This window comes from Pygocentrus nattereri, chromosome 27, assembly GCF_015220715.1.
Source record: "Pygocentrus nattereri isolate fPygNat1 chromosome 27, fPygNat1.pri, whole genome shotgun sequence".
In the NCBI taxonomy this organism is placed as follows: Eukaryota; Metazoa; Chordata; class Actinopteri; order Characiformes; family Serrasalmidae; genus Pygocentrus; species Pygocentrus nattereri.
In genome coordinates, this window is record NC_051237.1 from 20582591 (window position 1) to 20599350 (window position 16760).

Genomic DNA, 16760 nt, shown 5'->3' on the forward strand with positions numbered 1-16760 from the left:
AGACACTGCAGATTGGGCTGCCCACCGCTCCGGGCAAGTGTGCTCACTGCCCCCTAGTGTGTGTGTGCTCACTAGAGTGTATGTGGTGTTTCACTTCACGGATGGGTTAAATGCGGAGGTGAAACTTCCCTGTTTGAGGGACTAATACGGGTCTCTTAAACTTAAACTGTATCGTAAACCAGGGTTTCATGACCACTGAGCGATTGACAACACATGGACAGTGATGCACACTCTGGTGGGCCCAGGGCTATACATACCCAGCATGATCGCGCAGCATAGTCTTGCTGGTTGACCAACATACCAACATCCAAAATGCAACATATGCTGGTTATGATGGTAGCCAAGCATGCTGGTCTAAGTGTTTTTCTAGAAGGGGTGATGCAGTGCCACTAATGGCACTCTATGCTATAAAAGTAAAAATATTGTCTCAAATGTTTTAAATGGTAAACAATGTTAATAGAAGCCGTGTACAAAGCAGCTTCACTATTTTTTGACCCTTGCCTTCAGAAACAAATTACGCTCCCCTGACGCTTCACTCACCCACTCGCAAGCAACTGTAGAAAAATCTTTGCAGAAACATTCCACTTAATATGCCTCATTTCTGGTATAAAACAAACTCATATTAGCTTAACCTGTTGATATTTAATGTTCAATGATACTCACCCCATATTGTGGGAGTAGGCAGTCGAACATCGCTGTTCAAATATTCCCACCACAACAGCACTAATAACTAGACATGCACAGTAAGACTGGATAACAGGAGAAGTAGGTCACTGCTGTGCTCTGCTCTTTCAGTTAAGACCTTAAGATCAAGAAAGAACAGAGAAATATTTTTAACCTTCTTTCGTTTTTCTTCCAAAATAATTGGGATGCAGAGCTAAATTAAGACTGGTTACTAAGACAATATAGGTTTTATTTATTATAGGAATTGATGAATAACTGTAATTTAAAGTCCCCGGCCGGGTGACTGGGGTCCTCTCCCTGTGGAGTTTACATGTTCACCCCATGTCTGCATGGGTTTCCTCCGGGTTCTCCGGTTTCCTCTCACAGTCCAAAGACATGCAGTCAGGCCAATTGGGTGTCCTAAATTGCCCCTAGGTGTGACTGTGTGTGTGAATATGTCTGTCTGTCTGTCTGTCTGTCTGTCTGCCCTGTGATAGACTGGCGACCTGTCCAGGGTATATCCTGCCTTCTGCCCAATGACAGCTGGGATAGGCTCCAGCACCCCCCCGCAGCTCTGAGTGAGAAGTGGCTTGGAAAATGTGTGTGTGTGTGTGTGTGTGTGTGTGTGTGTGTGTGTGTGTGTGTGTGTGTGTGTGTGTGTGTGTGTGTGTGTAATTTATAGTTTCTCTCTGATGTAAATTGAAGTAACACAAAATTAATTCAGTCTTGACTGAGTCTCACCAACAATGGCAAATCTTTAAGCTTTTAATGATCTTAACGCCAAATCATTACTAGCCTTCCCCTTTGATTTGAAGCTTGGGGTGGCATGGTGGTGCAGTGGGTAGTGCTGTCGCCTCACAGCAAGAGGTCTGTGTGGGTTTCCTCCCAAAGACATGCAGTCAGAGGTGCTAAATTGCTGTTAGGTGTGACTAATGTTTGTGTTTCTGATCTGCGATGGGCTGGCGTCCTGTCCAGGCTAGTTCCTGCGTTCTGCCCGATGACTCCAGCACCCTCCATGACCCAGAAGGATGAGTGGCTTAGATAATGAGTTGTTAAACTTGCAGAAAGATTTTTAAAAAAAAATAATAAAAGTCCATATTGTTCCTGTTTGTTGTCCTGTTGCTAGTTTGTGTTTAAAGTGAGTCCAAATAATCTCTATAGGATTTCAATCTGGACTCTGACAAGCCAAAACTGTAAGTAAAAACCATTAGTAATTTTGGATTGGGCTGTTTTTCTGCATGAACGTGCACAGAGCCAGCTTTTAGATCTAGAAGCTCTAAACACAAAATAGTTTTGTTCCTCTTTCTATTATTTCATTTCTGAGGATCCCTGCAAATTTAGATTTTCACGATTGGACTCGTTTTAATTGACAGCCTGACCTTTAGGATTCTTTTCTGGCCAAATTCTCAAGTTTTCAGGATCAGCAGTTGAGAGATAATAAAAAAATTGATTGCAAGTTTTTTTTGGCTGTTGGCCTTTGTGGTGTGATAACAAGGTGAGCCTTGGAGTGAGAACCTCTGTTTTAAACCACATTCAGCAGGTCTGTGTGACCTGGATGTAGACCTGGTCGTGGTTTGAGTGGGTCGAGAGAAGTTCTGGCCATGTATTCATAGAAAAGATTTGGGTGACTATTGACATCTAGTGTTTGTTAGCTACATTAGCTTCATAGTGCCAGTTCTAAACTGAAGAGGCAAAATTTGGACACCAAACATGTCTTGACTGATCAACTACATCTAGGGAAGTGGAGAATTTGTGCAAGTCTGATTTATTTCAAAATTTCTTTTGTTTTCTAAATATTTAAATGCTATCACAATTAAAGCGCTATGGGTGGAAAATGATGAAAAGTAATGAGTCGTGATTAATCACATTATTTCCTGTGGTTTATCACAAATAATAGCATTTGTCTTATTTGCTCAGATTTGACCCTAAAGAGATTTTTCTCCATTTAAAAAGCAGGACATTTCATTGTGGACAAGCCTCATCAGAATGTGTTCATTACTTTTAGTAATTCAGTAATATCATTTTCATCATATGAACGTGAAAATTTTGTAGTTTCCATACGTAGTTTTGAGTTTTCATCACCAGTGGGCACTGTCCAGCGTAGTCTGCAAAACGTGCTGAAAGTATCACTATAAAAGCTTTTTAAAAGCTGAATGAGAGGCCTACAGTCACAGAATCTGTCACAGAAACATTCAGCGCGCTGTAATCTGAGCATCAGCCTAAATTAAAAATGAGTGGTATTAATAAGTTATTGTAGTAACATGTTATGAGCAGGTTAACCTTGACAGCCCTAGTAATTACATACTTAATTACACTGTGAGTCATGTAATTTTATTTAACAAATTTATATTTGTATCGACTCCAGTCCACGCTTCCAAATTTTAGTTTGATTCATTGTTAAAAAATGGCAAAATATAGCAGACATTGCAAAGCAAAAAACAAAACAAAGAGGACTGTACACACAGCTGTAGCTTTTCATCAAATTACAATCATAACTAAACATCTATTCTTTAACCTCTTATGCTCATGGGCATATTTTGGGTTTTTCCATCTGAATTATTCAGTAACTGCATGAAATAAATGTACATTTTTATTTTATTTATTTATTTTTGTAAAAGCTCCCCTCAAATTAACAGTAAATGTATTTTATGATCACACACATTCCTATATGCTTACAATTTACTGCTGAAAGCCAAAAATCTCCAACGCTCTTTGCATTATTTTATAAAAGTAATGTTTCCAGAGCAGATCACTGAAGAGACGCCGTCTGTTTATAGTTTAGAGCCCAGATTTGGGGAAAAACGGGTCGACATTCAGTAGAAAACATAAGTGTGAGTTCAGCTTCTTTTATTATAAGGGTTTTAAATGACATCACCGTCTATTTGACCGGAGAGAAGAGTTACAGCCGCATACGACGCCCAGCTTCTGAATGGAGCTTATGAAATATGACAGTCATGAAGAACGTGACGAAGTGCGTTTTGGAACGATCAGTGCTCTCAAGGAGTTGAAGAGGTTATCTTACAAACACAAATGTGGTACGAATCTGCACAAGTCATTTTAAATCACAACTGATTTTGTTATTGTGATAATTGCATCTTCCAAGGTCTAAACACAGACTCCTGACCATCTTAAATGTCTTAAGCCCAGACGGTTGTGTAGTGTTGCACTGCATGAGTAAAATGCTTTGGCACTGGTTTGATGGTTTCTTGGAAAAACAATGGTGTCGCTTCCTCTGATTGAATTAAAGCACCTTCGGTAATCAGATTTAACATCCCCAGTGTCTGGCAGCCCCTCCACAGCCCTTTACTTCACCATCAGTTCAAGCATAAGCCGTCCTCCGTAAACGTCTCCTTTGAAATGCGTCTATTTACTGTGGCAGCCTGGCGCAGCACTGAGCGAAAGCAGACACTGCAACTCGAATGATCCCAGAATGCTTATGTTTTTAGATGTGTGTGGGTTTTTTCCTGCCCACAGATATCACTCAGCTTGGCAGTGTATATTCCTACGTAACACCCTCTTCTTTTCAAATCTGGTCATTTATTTTGGCTCCATCAGTGGATGTTTGTTCTTGGTTATGAGCTCAACAGCAGCTGCTCCTCTACTGGGGGATTCCTGCAGGTTTCTGTTCTCCACCTCTAAGGCCTTTCAGCAGGCCAACCCGCAGCGGCCCACGGCTCCTCCTACACCACCTCTTGACTCACAGCGTGCGCTAAATTTAAGACTGATCATACTGCTATTTTGCGCCGTCTTGAAACGGCTCTTGATTAATTGCTGCTTAGTTTGCTTCATAGTTCAGTTTCATTTGGCTCACTTATGTGATTAAGTGTTCCAAGCTGTCAGGATGAGATATAAAGTGCTAATTGGTCATCAAATGTTTGGGGGTGCACTGCCTTCTTTTAAAATTACTGTTACTTTTCAATTGGGTAGCAAAAAAATCTCAGGCCTCAGGCAGTCAAGCACTTCTAGGCCTTCAGGGAAGGCCTAAGGACTTCTGGGAGGTAAAAAAAAATGTTTGTAAAATACATACTTTTCATTTTCACTCATTATCATTGCCAGTTCATTCAGTCCAAGCTGAAATTCTCTTTAAAACTCTGATGTGAATAAGGGGAGCTAAACTGCTGTAGGCTGAATGGGTGGAAATATATAAAGGTATTGTTTTTCTTGACATTATAGACACAATGAATTCAAAACAGGCTGTTTCCAGCTTATTTACCATACACTATAGAGACAACAGTATTGGTACACACCTGTAACATACGTTACCTGCCTGACTGCATTGTGCTGACTGTCAAGTTTGGTGGAGGTGGGATAATGCTATGGGGTTGTTTTAACTAAGTAACCTTAGTTCCAGTGAAGGGAAATCTTACTGCTTCACCAGACCAAGGCATTTTAGACAGTTGTGTGCTTCCAACTTTGTAGGAACGGTTTGGGGAAGGAAGCTCTTTTCTGTTCCAGCATGACTGTGTCCCAGTGCACAAAGCAAGGTCCACACAGGCCTGGCTGAGTCAGTTTCCTGTGGAAGGACTTGACTGGCCCACTCAGAGCCCTGACCTCAACCCCATCAAACACCTTTGAGGTGAACTAGAACTAATCTTGCGAGCCAGGCCCTCCCGCCCAACATCAAAGTCTTCTGAATGAATGGGCAATAATCCCACACAGACTTATAGAAAGCGTCCCTGAAGTGTGGAAGCTGTTTTGGGTGCAAAGTGGGACCAACTCCATATTAATTCCTATTGATTTGGAATGGAATGTCATGAAAGCTCCTGTGGGCGTAATGTGTAGGTCTCCCAAAACTTTTTTCCACATAGTGTATATTGACTGTATGGGCTGGGAGAGTGAACAATGCTGTTTGTGCACACCATCAAACTTTTCATCACAAAAGTGAGGAATCTTTGGTTTTTCCAATATATAGGCCCTTTAAAATAAAAAAAAAACCTGAAAAGCGAGGTGTTCCCAAACTTTTGGTCTACATGACCAAACACTAGAAATTCTACACTCACTAAGGCTTCAGTTGGAATATTTAAACTGATGTGATTTTTTCGGGCATTTTTACTATTTTCCTGCAAAGCTCTATATGACCTTGTTACTGTAGTTTCTCTGCTCTCACACACAGTCATCATGTATTATGAATGTATGTGACGTACTTTAACTCCCAGGGTGAGAGGCGTAGCCCGCAGCTTCACTGCCGCCCCCGTCCCGCTCTGGATGGGGTGAAGATGAGGGCATCTGTGCGCATGACTCAGTACCTGGAGTCCTGGGGAGCAGCCAAACCCTTCGCCAACCTGCACCACCGAGACAGCATGACCAATGAGAACGGCAAGATCAACACACACGTGAGTCTTAGGCAGCCATGAAAACAGTTTCCAACTATTTATCTCAGCAGGGTTTGCCAGTATAAATGCTGGCAAGTGCTAAAACATTGGAATAAATACAAGTAAACATACAAGAATATATATATTTTTTTAAGTATGAATATGTTGCTTAGGAGAATACAGTTAGGTTTCTGTTCTTTCTCACTGCACTCCAGCCATCGCATGGATGTGTTCAGTTCCATCAGCAGCACCTGGTTTAATCTAATGAAGGATTGATTTGATTAATTAGATACTGTACGATAACTTTAAATAGTGGACCTCTTCCAAGACAGCTTTGCAAATTGCAAACGCACACACATTAACTCACAGTGCACTCTTAATTTGTTTATTTGTATTTATTCTAATGAACAACTAATCCTACTGCCCTCAGTGCCCAGATAAATAGCTTACCACATCAATACGTTCCATCGTCTCAATCATGTCTTTCAGTTTACTTTAGGCAGTAGTTACACTGCAAAAAATTGAATCTTGTCAAGTAAAGTGATGTGAAATCTAGTCGATATATCTAATATTTCCCATTTTGAGATGGTTCTGCACTTATCAATGGAATATGTAGCTTATTTCTAGATGTTTTTACTTGTTTTTGGCAAGTTTATCAAGTAAATTATCTCACTAAACTGGAAAATAATTCTGCTGGTTTCAAGCACTTTTGTTAAAACAAGCAAAATTGTCTGCCAATAATTATAGTGAGATCATTTTACTCAATAAAATTGCAAACAAGTCTAGTATTAAGGTAAATAATAATACATTAAGCTTACAACACTCTCAACAGGAGAAATATCAGATTTATTGACTATATTTAAAGGGAATTTTACTTAACAAGACAGCGTGTGTGGATGTAAAAGTGAAAATAATCTGCACATCTGAATCGAGTACATTAGTGAAAATTTGAGCTTTTTCTTTATAAGACATTGTTACATCAACAGATTTTCTTTTTTCTTTTCAGGATGTGCCAATGGGGCAATACCATTTTCAGGGACGTTCAGAAAGGTCAGTTTTTTCTCTGGACATAATTGAGAAAGAAGAATTCTGCTGTTTTCTAGGGCTGTCACTATAAGTGACCTTCTCTTTACAAGTAGCCTAAGTACCACTACTACAATAATAGCATTTTCTGCAAGCTCCAAGCTAGCAGTGTTAGCACCAAGCAAGCAGTGGTGATGGCATCTAACACAGGGTTTCATACTGATTAGGCCAGCGCTACTTGAACATAGATATCTGAAGCATTTGAAAATTTTAACAGACAGTGAAGTGGCATCTTTCTTTACTGAGTCTTTTGCAGTGTTACAGTGAATTCTTGGTTAAAGCCTGTCTCTGAATATTAGTGGCGCAGCCTGTTAACCTGAGCTGTTCAGCTTAGACCTTGAAATGAAATATGTTGCTTGATATACACTTTTACTTCAGACATGCATTTGAGGGATCCTGCTGGTGTGGGTTTATTCTCTTTCAGTGATACATAGAAAAGTGGCTTAGCTCCCCCTTGTGGAGACTCATCAGGCTGCTTTATTATGACCTGTGTATTATTCAAATGGCAAACTAGTTACTGGGCTGATTCACCGAGAACAAAATTTTGTCATCCCTACTGTTATTCCGTCCATATACAAGTGTATAATGAAATGGATATTCTTTCAGGGCCTTAGTGCAACACACAAAAGAATATAAAAGCCATACTAGTGAGAATGCACATAGTAGAAGTACACATGAGATAGTATAATATATACTATATACAATATACGACATAGAATAATTGAAGCTATATAATGTATTATATATATATATATATATATATATATATATATATATATTGTAATATCGCATTGACATTGCTTGTATATATGAAGCCCATTCCCAACAACATCAATTTCATCAACTGTAATTAAATTATAAAAATTATAAGGATTATAGAAGGTTATTTATAATGCACTTGGAAGGAAAACTTCAAATGGTCCTAGTACATTTTTGGCACTAAGTCAGAGAGTACAATTCAATAAAAGCAATCAAACATGCAGCACTGACCTAATCTGTCCTTCTCAAGTTGCCCAAGCATCACTTTTCATTTCACTCAGAACAAAATCCCAGAAGAAGCGGTTTGAAGAAGAGCTAAATGAAAGGATGATTCGCACAATTGATGGCATCAACTCACAAAAGTGAGTAGCCCTATTCTCTTCCTACTCCAATCTACAGCAGACTCCTCTCATAGACACCACAAGAGCGTCCAGCAATATTTCAGTGACCACTAGGATGGCCTCTTTATTCTATCCCTAACTCCTATAATTGCCAATCATCATGTTATACAGATATGACTGCTCTCTCTGTTCTTGTCCCTTCTCTTGTCAGACAGTGGCTGAAGTCTGAGGACATACAGAGGATATCTCTGTTCTTTCACAATAAGACTCTGGAAAAAGAGGTACATTCTCACAGCAGAACCTGATTCTGATGTCCAACTTTTAGCCTTAATACATCTTGTGTTGGGGCAGATTTAGGCCCAATCCCATTTCTTCTTTTTGCCCTTGCCCCTTGGTTTGAGTATCGCTCTAACCAGTTAAAAAGTTACAAAGGATAGTGGTTAAAAACAACAAAACATTTCTTCATTAACAGCTACTAGCAGTGCTCTGTAGGCAACCCGGCCCAGGTGATAGGAGACAGGGGAAAAGTTCAGCGTCTCACTGCTGGACTTTAGTTACATTTAGGGAATCATATGCTTTCAAAGAGGGGCTATAAGACAAATATTTTATTACTATTATTATTATTATTATTATTATTATTATTATTATCACTCACCCCTACGTCATTGGCAATACGAAGCTGAAGTCAGATATTCTTGTTTGAATTTTCCCGTTCCACCTTAAATGGTGCAGCAGTTACATTCTGGCACTTCAGGCATCAGTACCGCTGGACTATTTAAGGTAGAATGGGAAAGTTAGCTAGCTAGCTAGCTACTGAGACATTAGCATACTTTCAGCTGATTTTTTATACATATAATGAAGAAAACGACCGTAATACATTGAAACGTCATTAAACTCAAATAACACAGTGGTTACCGTAATTTTTAACAGAGAAAATTCTCACATTCGTGGGTTTCTTTGGTCGTCTTGTCGACTTTTCTTTTTTTTTCCTCATAACACTCCGTTTGTAGTGCACCTCTGAAAAAACTCCATTTGGAGGGCCATGTAGCCCCAACACTTCACCCTACCTCTCCATCTCAACAAAAATTGGGACACCCTACCTCTAGACGTGAACAAAACAGAGGGCTAAGGGCTAAGTGGTAGGGGCAAGGGGTGAAATGGGATTGGACCTTAGAGCCTAAAGCCTTTTCACTTCTCTCCTTAAAATGTTTTTTGTCTTTTTCTACACATGTAGTATAGAGCAACAACTTTGCCTGCCTTCAAGTACTACGTCACCTGTGCATGCCTCATCTTCTTCTGTATTTTCATAGTGCAAGTCTTAGTCTTGCCAAAGTAAGTATTTTACATACATTTTCAATCCACCTTATCTTACGATCATATCCTAATTGTGAGCAACTATTTGGCCCCACAGCAGTTACACTAGGTTACAGGACCTGAGTGACAGTAAGAAGGGGAAGAAAGATGGAGACACAAACCGATAAAGAAAAGATCAATGTGTGATAGAGACGGGCAGCACCGTGCAGATGGATATGGATTTTGTGAATCAGAGACCGAGCCGCTTTAGAAATTATGACTCTTTAAGTAGGAAGTCAGACAGAAAAATCCATGCGAGTCATCCCTCTAATTTACTGTGCGCGGTTGCCACAAGCACTTTCAGAGACCCGAAAGACTGCATCGATTTTTCCCTGTAATGTGTCCTCACCTCCTGGATCTGTCTTTATATCAACTTTATAACACCATTAAATAAGCTGCCATGAAGGACCAGCACTAACATTTATAACAGCATTAACGTTTTATATGCAAAGCCCACCTGGTGGCCAACTCTATATTAGCAATGACGTTAACAATAAAGCTGTATAATATTGACAGTATGTAGACTCGTATGCAAAGCACTTGAATGCTCTCAGTCAAATGTTGAATTCTAAGTGGAACTGTCGTCTACAGAGAACATTTTCTGTTCATTTGTTGGATTTAATATACTGGAAGAATATAAGACATATATTAATATGTATTAATATATATTAAAATACTAAATATGCTAAAACTTTTACACAGGCCACATTTTATGTTCCCAGTATGTTGAATTCGGCAAATAAACAGTAATTGTGCATTAAATGTGCAGAAGTATGTCCTCTGTAGGGAGTGTGTTAACTTATTTTCACTTAGAAAAGAAAACAAATTGACCAGGTGTGGCCAAACTTTTACATTCAGCTGTACCAAACAGGAATTAATCACTAGAAGTAAGAAACAGTGACTGACCAGGTAAGGGCCTAAAAATTCTGATAATAATTAATATTGGCAGATAATAGCGGTAATATTCATAAATAGTGTGACCCCTCACATCATCTGTAGTAAGCTGAGGCCCAGCTGCAGTGTGCTGTATGTTGCAATGACTCTGTGATTGTACACCTCTGATTCAAATACAACTTTCAATTGGCAAGTCAATGCAGGAGAACTGTAGATAAATCAATGAGCAGCAAACTAACAAAATTGTAGAAAACAAATATGGAGCCGTGAGTACAGAAACTCCTTTCAGCATTGGTAAAAAACATATTAATAACAGTAATGCGTCCTGATGCGTTATCTCCTGCACCTTTTGCCCATGTGTTTTTTCTTTATAGGAAAAAGAAAGCCTTCAGCTGTATCTTATAATAATGAGTCAGCATGTTCAGCATAGTAGTGGGTCTATTTGTCCAATTTCCAGTAGGAATTGTTCAAAATGGGCACGACAGCAATAATGGAAACTGTTCTAGAACAAAATGCAGCCTAACTGCTTATTACTGATGGACTCGTCTATCGTCTAGTGGATCCATTATTTTTAAACAGCAGTATAAATAGAGAGCGCGGCATGATTGCGTTTGTGTGATGTGCATTTTCTGTATCTTAATGAGTAAAAGCAAGTGTCCCTCTACTACATTTGCCCTTTAATGAGTGGAGCCTTTGTTTCACGCAGAACTGCTGTCCTCGGGGTGTCGTTCGGCTTGGCCTTCCTGTTGCTCTCTCTTATCCTTATCATTTGTTTTGCTGGCCATATACTGGTAAGTAAAGCATTTGCATTAGACAGATTAAACATGATTGATTTCTTTAGAAAGGTTGATTTACCAGCAATGAGTCATTTTCTTTCCATGTCTTTGCCTAGTGTAGTAAAATGGACTTGTTTTGAGTAAGAATTGAGGAGAAAAACAGAAGAAAAACAAGAATCAGGCCATAGAGTTTTCCCATAATTAGTTATGGTCTACATGTCCATTGAAAATTTCTGCCCCAGTCAGTCTCCTTCATTGAGACCGAACAGCGCATGTGTCAGTTATAGTCAGAAATACTGACCTGCTTGATGGAGTGATATAATAACAAGCAAGCAAAATTTATTTATATAGCGCTTTTTACAACAGATGTTGTCACAAAGCAGCTTTACAGAACAAACAGTATTACAGAAAGAAAAGAGAAGAAAGGAAAATTCGGGTCCGAGCCCCCATGAGCAAGCCAGCGGTGGCGGTGGCAAGGACAAATTCCCAATAATAATAATGAGAAGAATAAGCAGAAAGGAAAAATTATTTGTATAGCACCTTTCATCTGCAAAAGTCATATACAAAAGTTTGAACATGATTTTTTCTGTGGATTTTATTGGTGAAAATAAGTTAACACATCCTCTACAGTGAACACACTCAAATATGGCCAATTTTAGTGCACAATTTCTATTTACTGAGTTTAAAATATTGCAAAAAAAAATAAAGCATAAAATATAAAATGTGCCACGACTTTTGCACAGCCACTTTTATCTTTATGTTTTTTTCCCAATGTGTTAATTTCAGTAAATGTTCAGAATTGTGTTGTCCCGATTGGCTCCTCCTTGTGCCAGTGTTTACCTTCTAGTCCTACATGTGCTTGTGTTTACCTTCCTGTCCTGCCCCCTTGTTTTCTGACTCTGCCCATGATTGTAGCCACCTGTTATCCACCTGTCCCTCACTATCCCTGTTGTATTTAAGGCGTGTGTTTTCCCCTGTGAGTTTGCTGGTCTTTGGGTGTATTGTTTGTAGTATATGGTATTGTTTTCTGTGTTCTAGTCTGTTTTGCTGTTTATTATGTCTGTTCCCCGATCTGTTTGTGTTGGCTCCTTGACCCTGGACTGTCTAGACCCTGAGTATGGATTTGCCCATAATAAATCTCGCTTATCTCAATGTATGCATCTGTCTGTCAGAGGATTAAGAGATGAAAAAGAGACAATAAAAATTACTAAAAATGTAAAATCACACAATAAAAGCAGCAAAAAAGCAGCAAGAATACAGAAAAATACCGCACAAACTAGAAACACAAAGCGGTCAAATAGTGGAGACTCTTTAGAGGTAAAAAGGTGATAGAAATAATATTAATAATGAAGGTAAAACTATATTTGGATAGTCCACTGTAAATGCTTTGTAGGCGCTCATCTCGCATAACTTACATTCAACTAAGTATCTAACAAACAATCTTTGCAAACCTTAAACTTAACCTCAACACTAAAACCTAAACCTATTTAGGGTCCTAACTGTGACAGTAAGATTGTTGAGAATGAGCAGAGATAGTTCACCAGATAGTTCCTTAATTGTGTGAACATCTGGAGATCATCAACTGGGGGCTGGCCAAATAAAGTGAGACCACAGTAAGAAATAAATTCAGTAACAACAATTATAATAGAAATACTAAAAAATAAGTAAAAGCAAAAACTAAGTAAGAAAAAACAGGAACTTTATGAAAAACACATTTTTTGGTGCTTCTTAAAATGTTGTTCTTGTTAACTTTTATTCTAGTGTTTTTTTTTTTTGTAGGAGCAAAATAATATTTAAATATAATAACCCTAACTTACTAAAGCTTATTAAAGTGTAACTGTCTTTGAATTCAAAAGTAGAGTTTTATGAAATGTGAGAATATAAATAATTATCTGTTTATTTTTATATTATTTCTTTTGTTCATTTTCTTTTTTTTCTTTTTATTTTGAAGAAATCAGCTCAGTTTCATCGTTAGACGGTGCATCTTTCCTTGTTTCCTTATTTAGAGAATATTATTTGTCTGAGTGCTTTTTAACCTCTTATTCTCCAACATCTGAATTTTCATGACCAAACCGTAAGGCAAATTATTCAGTGACTGCATGAAATAGATATAATTTTTTATTTTATTTATCTACACATATTCCTATATTCTTACGATTTACTGCTGAAAGCCAAAAATCTCAGACGCTCTTTGTGTTATTTTATAACAGTAATGTTTCCAGAGCAGATCACTGAAGAGACGCCGCCTGTTTATAGTTTATAGCCCAGATTTGGGGAAAAACGGGTCGACTTTCAGTAGAAAAACAAAGTTCAGCTTCTTTTATTATAAGGGTTTAAAATGACATCACCGTCTATTAGACTGGAGAGAAGAGCTACAGCCTCATACGACGCCCAGCTTCTGAATGGAACTTATGAAATAAGAACGTTATGAAGAACAGGACGAAGTGTGTTTTGCAACTACCAGTGCTCTCAAGGAGTTGAAGAGGTTAATTGAAACCCTTACTCCATGAATCAGATCCTCTGTTCAAGAGCTTTAATTTACAGATTTGAAACTCCTTGTTAGAGAAAACTGTACCATGAGAAAAACAGAACAATGTATGAAGGTCAGTGAGTGAACTTTCTCTGGTTTTCTGTAGAAGTAAAACATCACGAGTCTCACATCTTCACAACATCACAAGCCTCTCAGAATTTTTCTGTGAAAATGAAACGTCTGATTGTCTTTGAAAAGGTCATCTCTTTCTCTAATGGTCTTCTTTAGGCTCTCAATCTCTCTCTTTGCAATCATGGCCAGTAATAGTGGCAACAGAGCTGTTCAGAAAAACGCACTCCATCCATCCATCCATCTATAAATACAGTGAAGACCGTGACAAACTGGACAGAGACATGCAGTTAACAGTAAAGTGTCTTTAGTCTGGATGATCTCTGAGCTCTGAGCACAAATCTGAAGAAATGTTACTTAAAGTGGGTTTTTATGTGTGTATGAAGGTCAATGAGTCTCACATCTAGTCATTCTGTCACATGGGACTGCTACTGATTTTGGTAACCCTGCTTCATAACATTGACATAAACATGCCATAAGCATGTCATGGTCATATCTCTAAAACGGTAAGTTTACAGGAGAAGGAGAACATGCTTTAAAGTTCCAGTGTAAGTTCATGTAAAACGTTTTTTGGAGCGCTTCTGTTGGTCTGTTGATCACGAAGGGTTAACACAACATAAAGGGCAGTGGGTGTGATTAAGTCAATTACGTCAATCAATCAATTAATCAACCTTTGTTTAATCTCGGCAAACATTGAAAATTGACACAAATTTACAATGTTGCCAAGCAGATACAGAGTTTGATAATGTATAAAAACATACCAAATAATAAAATGTATTAATACACAAAATACACAAATAATACATAAATACACAAACATAATATTTAAAAATATCAACTGCTAATTAAAACATAGCTAAAATGTAAAGGTTAATAAAATCAGATCAAATCAAAATAAAATGAGAATAAGTTCAACAAGTAAACAAATAAAATGATTCAGATGAGTAAAATAATAATACAATCGTCAGAATAAAATTAAGAATAAGACTCTGAATAAATGAACTAACAAATTAACAGTAAAATAATAAAAGTAAGATAATAAAGATGAAAAATCAGGTAAAACAGTTGCAGGCAGAGTGGAGGTGGTTAGAGAGTGTCACAAGAACATACACACATAGAGACGCAGAGCTTTGGGAGCTGTGTTGACAGATTTTCTTCAGTAATATTACAGTAATATATTATTATTAAAACATGTCAACCTAAAAAAATGACTTCATGTGGTAAAAAGCAAATGAACTAGTTTTATTTAACCAAAAATTACACTGATTGAAAAAAATCGTTCAAAGCGTTGCTTCATATTGAAAAAAATAGTTAATTTATATTTTTTTAGGCTGATCTGACGCCATTTTCCACAGAGCCCCACTGGTGACATCCTGTATAAATAAAAATAATGCGTGGCCATGACTTAGTAAGGCCTGGGAATGAGATAATTATGTCATGGCCACGGCTTAGTAAAGGATGGGAATGAGATCCTAATGCGTGGCCACGACTTAGTAAGCCATGATCTCGTTCTCATGCCTTACTAAGTCATGACCATCACTTAATCATCTCATTTCCACGCCTTACTAATTCCCGGCCACTCATTAGGATCTCGTTCCCATGCATTAATAAGGTATGAATATTTTTATTCATACAGGATGTCACCAGCTATCAGGTCATGATCAATTCATCTTTTTCAATTTTAAACTAAAAGCAAAAATGGGCAAACTGGATAACATTGATATCAAAATGAATAGAAATTAATACACTGTAAAAAGTGTCTCATCAGATCTACGGCCTAGATCTGACGGGACACTTTTTACAGTGAAAAACATCATTTGATTTAATTGTTGCGGTGAAGTTTGAGTGGCAGTGAAGGAGGCCATCGTGAGACTACACTCAGAATCATTCAGAGACGGGTGAACATAACTGGTGAGAGTGTACAGTGATTTACATGATTTGTCTGCTCCTGTAAACCATTTTGATAGTTTTGTCCCAGCATTGACAATATGTACTGTAATGAACCGTCCAGCTTTCAGCTCATCCTTCATCCTCAGTTTGAACCTGGTTCTCAGTCTGTGCATCAGTTTATAATGAATCTAGTTTCCTTGCTTCTAAATCCAGCCTATTTGGAATATATGAGACTGCCAAAGTTGACCTTGAGCCGAGCGCTAGCCTTAAAACCCTGTAAAAAAAACAGAAAACCTGCAGCAGCAGCTGAAATGATTTACTTGCTTGTTTAGTGGGTTATTTCTGATGTATTATTCTCCAGCAGGGCGCATGTTCCTTTCCACTAATCTGAGCTATGTTATATTGTGGGGACTGGTAGGAAGAAACGAACGGCTTCTTTCAGCCTCCAAAAGCTCTGTGTGCTGCCTGGGTTTGTGAATGGAGTCTCCGCTTGGCTCCATCCAGAAATATCAAGAGTTTTGTGCTGCATTGCAGCAGGCAGCGCTCTTACTCCTTTTACCTTCTCAGATGTGAGTGGATCCATTTTCCCAAACTTTCCTCTCCTGAGAAGCGAAGCTCTGATAGGCGTTTTGTTCGGTGCTGAAAAGAGTTCGTTGTGCATCTTAAGTGTCACATCTGACACTAGCTGGTTCCCAGGTGAGCAGGGGTGCTGTTTCTCGTTGCTCTTCACGTCTTTGGCGGCCCTGAAGCCGGAGCTCAGAACAGAGCTGTTATGCACTCATTGAGGATCGAGTGCTTCAGAAATGAACAGATGGTCACAGCGCAGTTCAGCAATGCCCTGTCAAACGTTACACAACACCATCCACAGGCACAAATGCTCTAAACAGAAAACCAAAAAAAGGTTTGAAAGGTCAGTGCATGTCCCAGCATAGAGAACTTACACATAGACATTATAAAAACTGAAGGTAAAGGGTAATTCCACTGAATTTGCCTATAGGCCAATCCCATTTCACCCCTTGCCCCACCACTTAGTCCTCTGGTTTGCGCATTCATGTCTAGGGATGGTGTCCCAATCTTTGTTGAGATAGAG

General features: G+C 38.5%; 1 protein-coding gene across 1 annotated transcript in view; it reads left to right on the forward strand.

The window, feature by feature from the left end:
* Positions 1-16760, forward strand: part of adcy2b (adenylate cyclase 2b (brain)) — a 118411-nt gene that overhangs the window by 75703 nt on the left and 25948 nt on the right. The window contains exons 10-15 of the mRNA XM_017711434.2: positions 5820-5996; positions 6982-7025; positions 8099-8179; positions 8370-8439; positions 9393-9490; positions 11112-11196. Coding sequence (XP_017566923.2) covers positions 5820-5996; positions 6982-7025; positions 8099-8179; positions 8370-8439; positions 9393-9490; positions 11112-11196 — 555 coding nt within the window. The remainder of the gene's footprint in view (positions 1-5819; positions 5997-6981; positions 7026-8098; positions 8180-8369; positions 8440-9392; positions 9491-11111; positions 11197-16760) is intronic.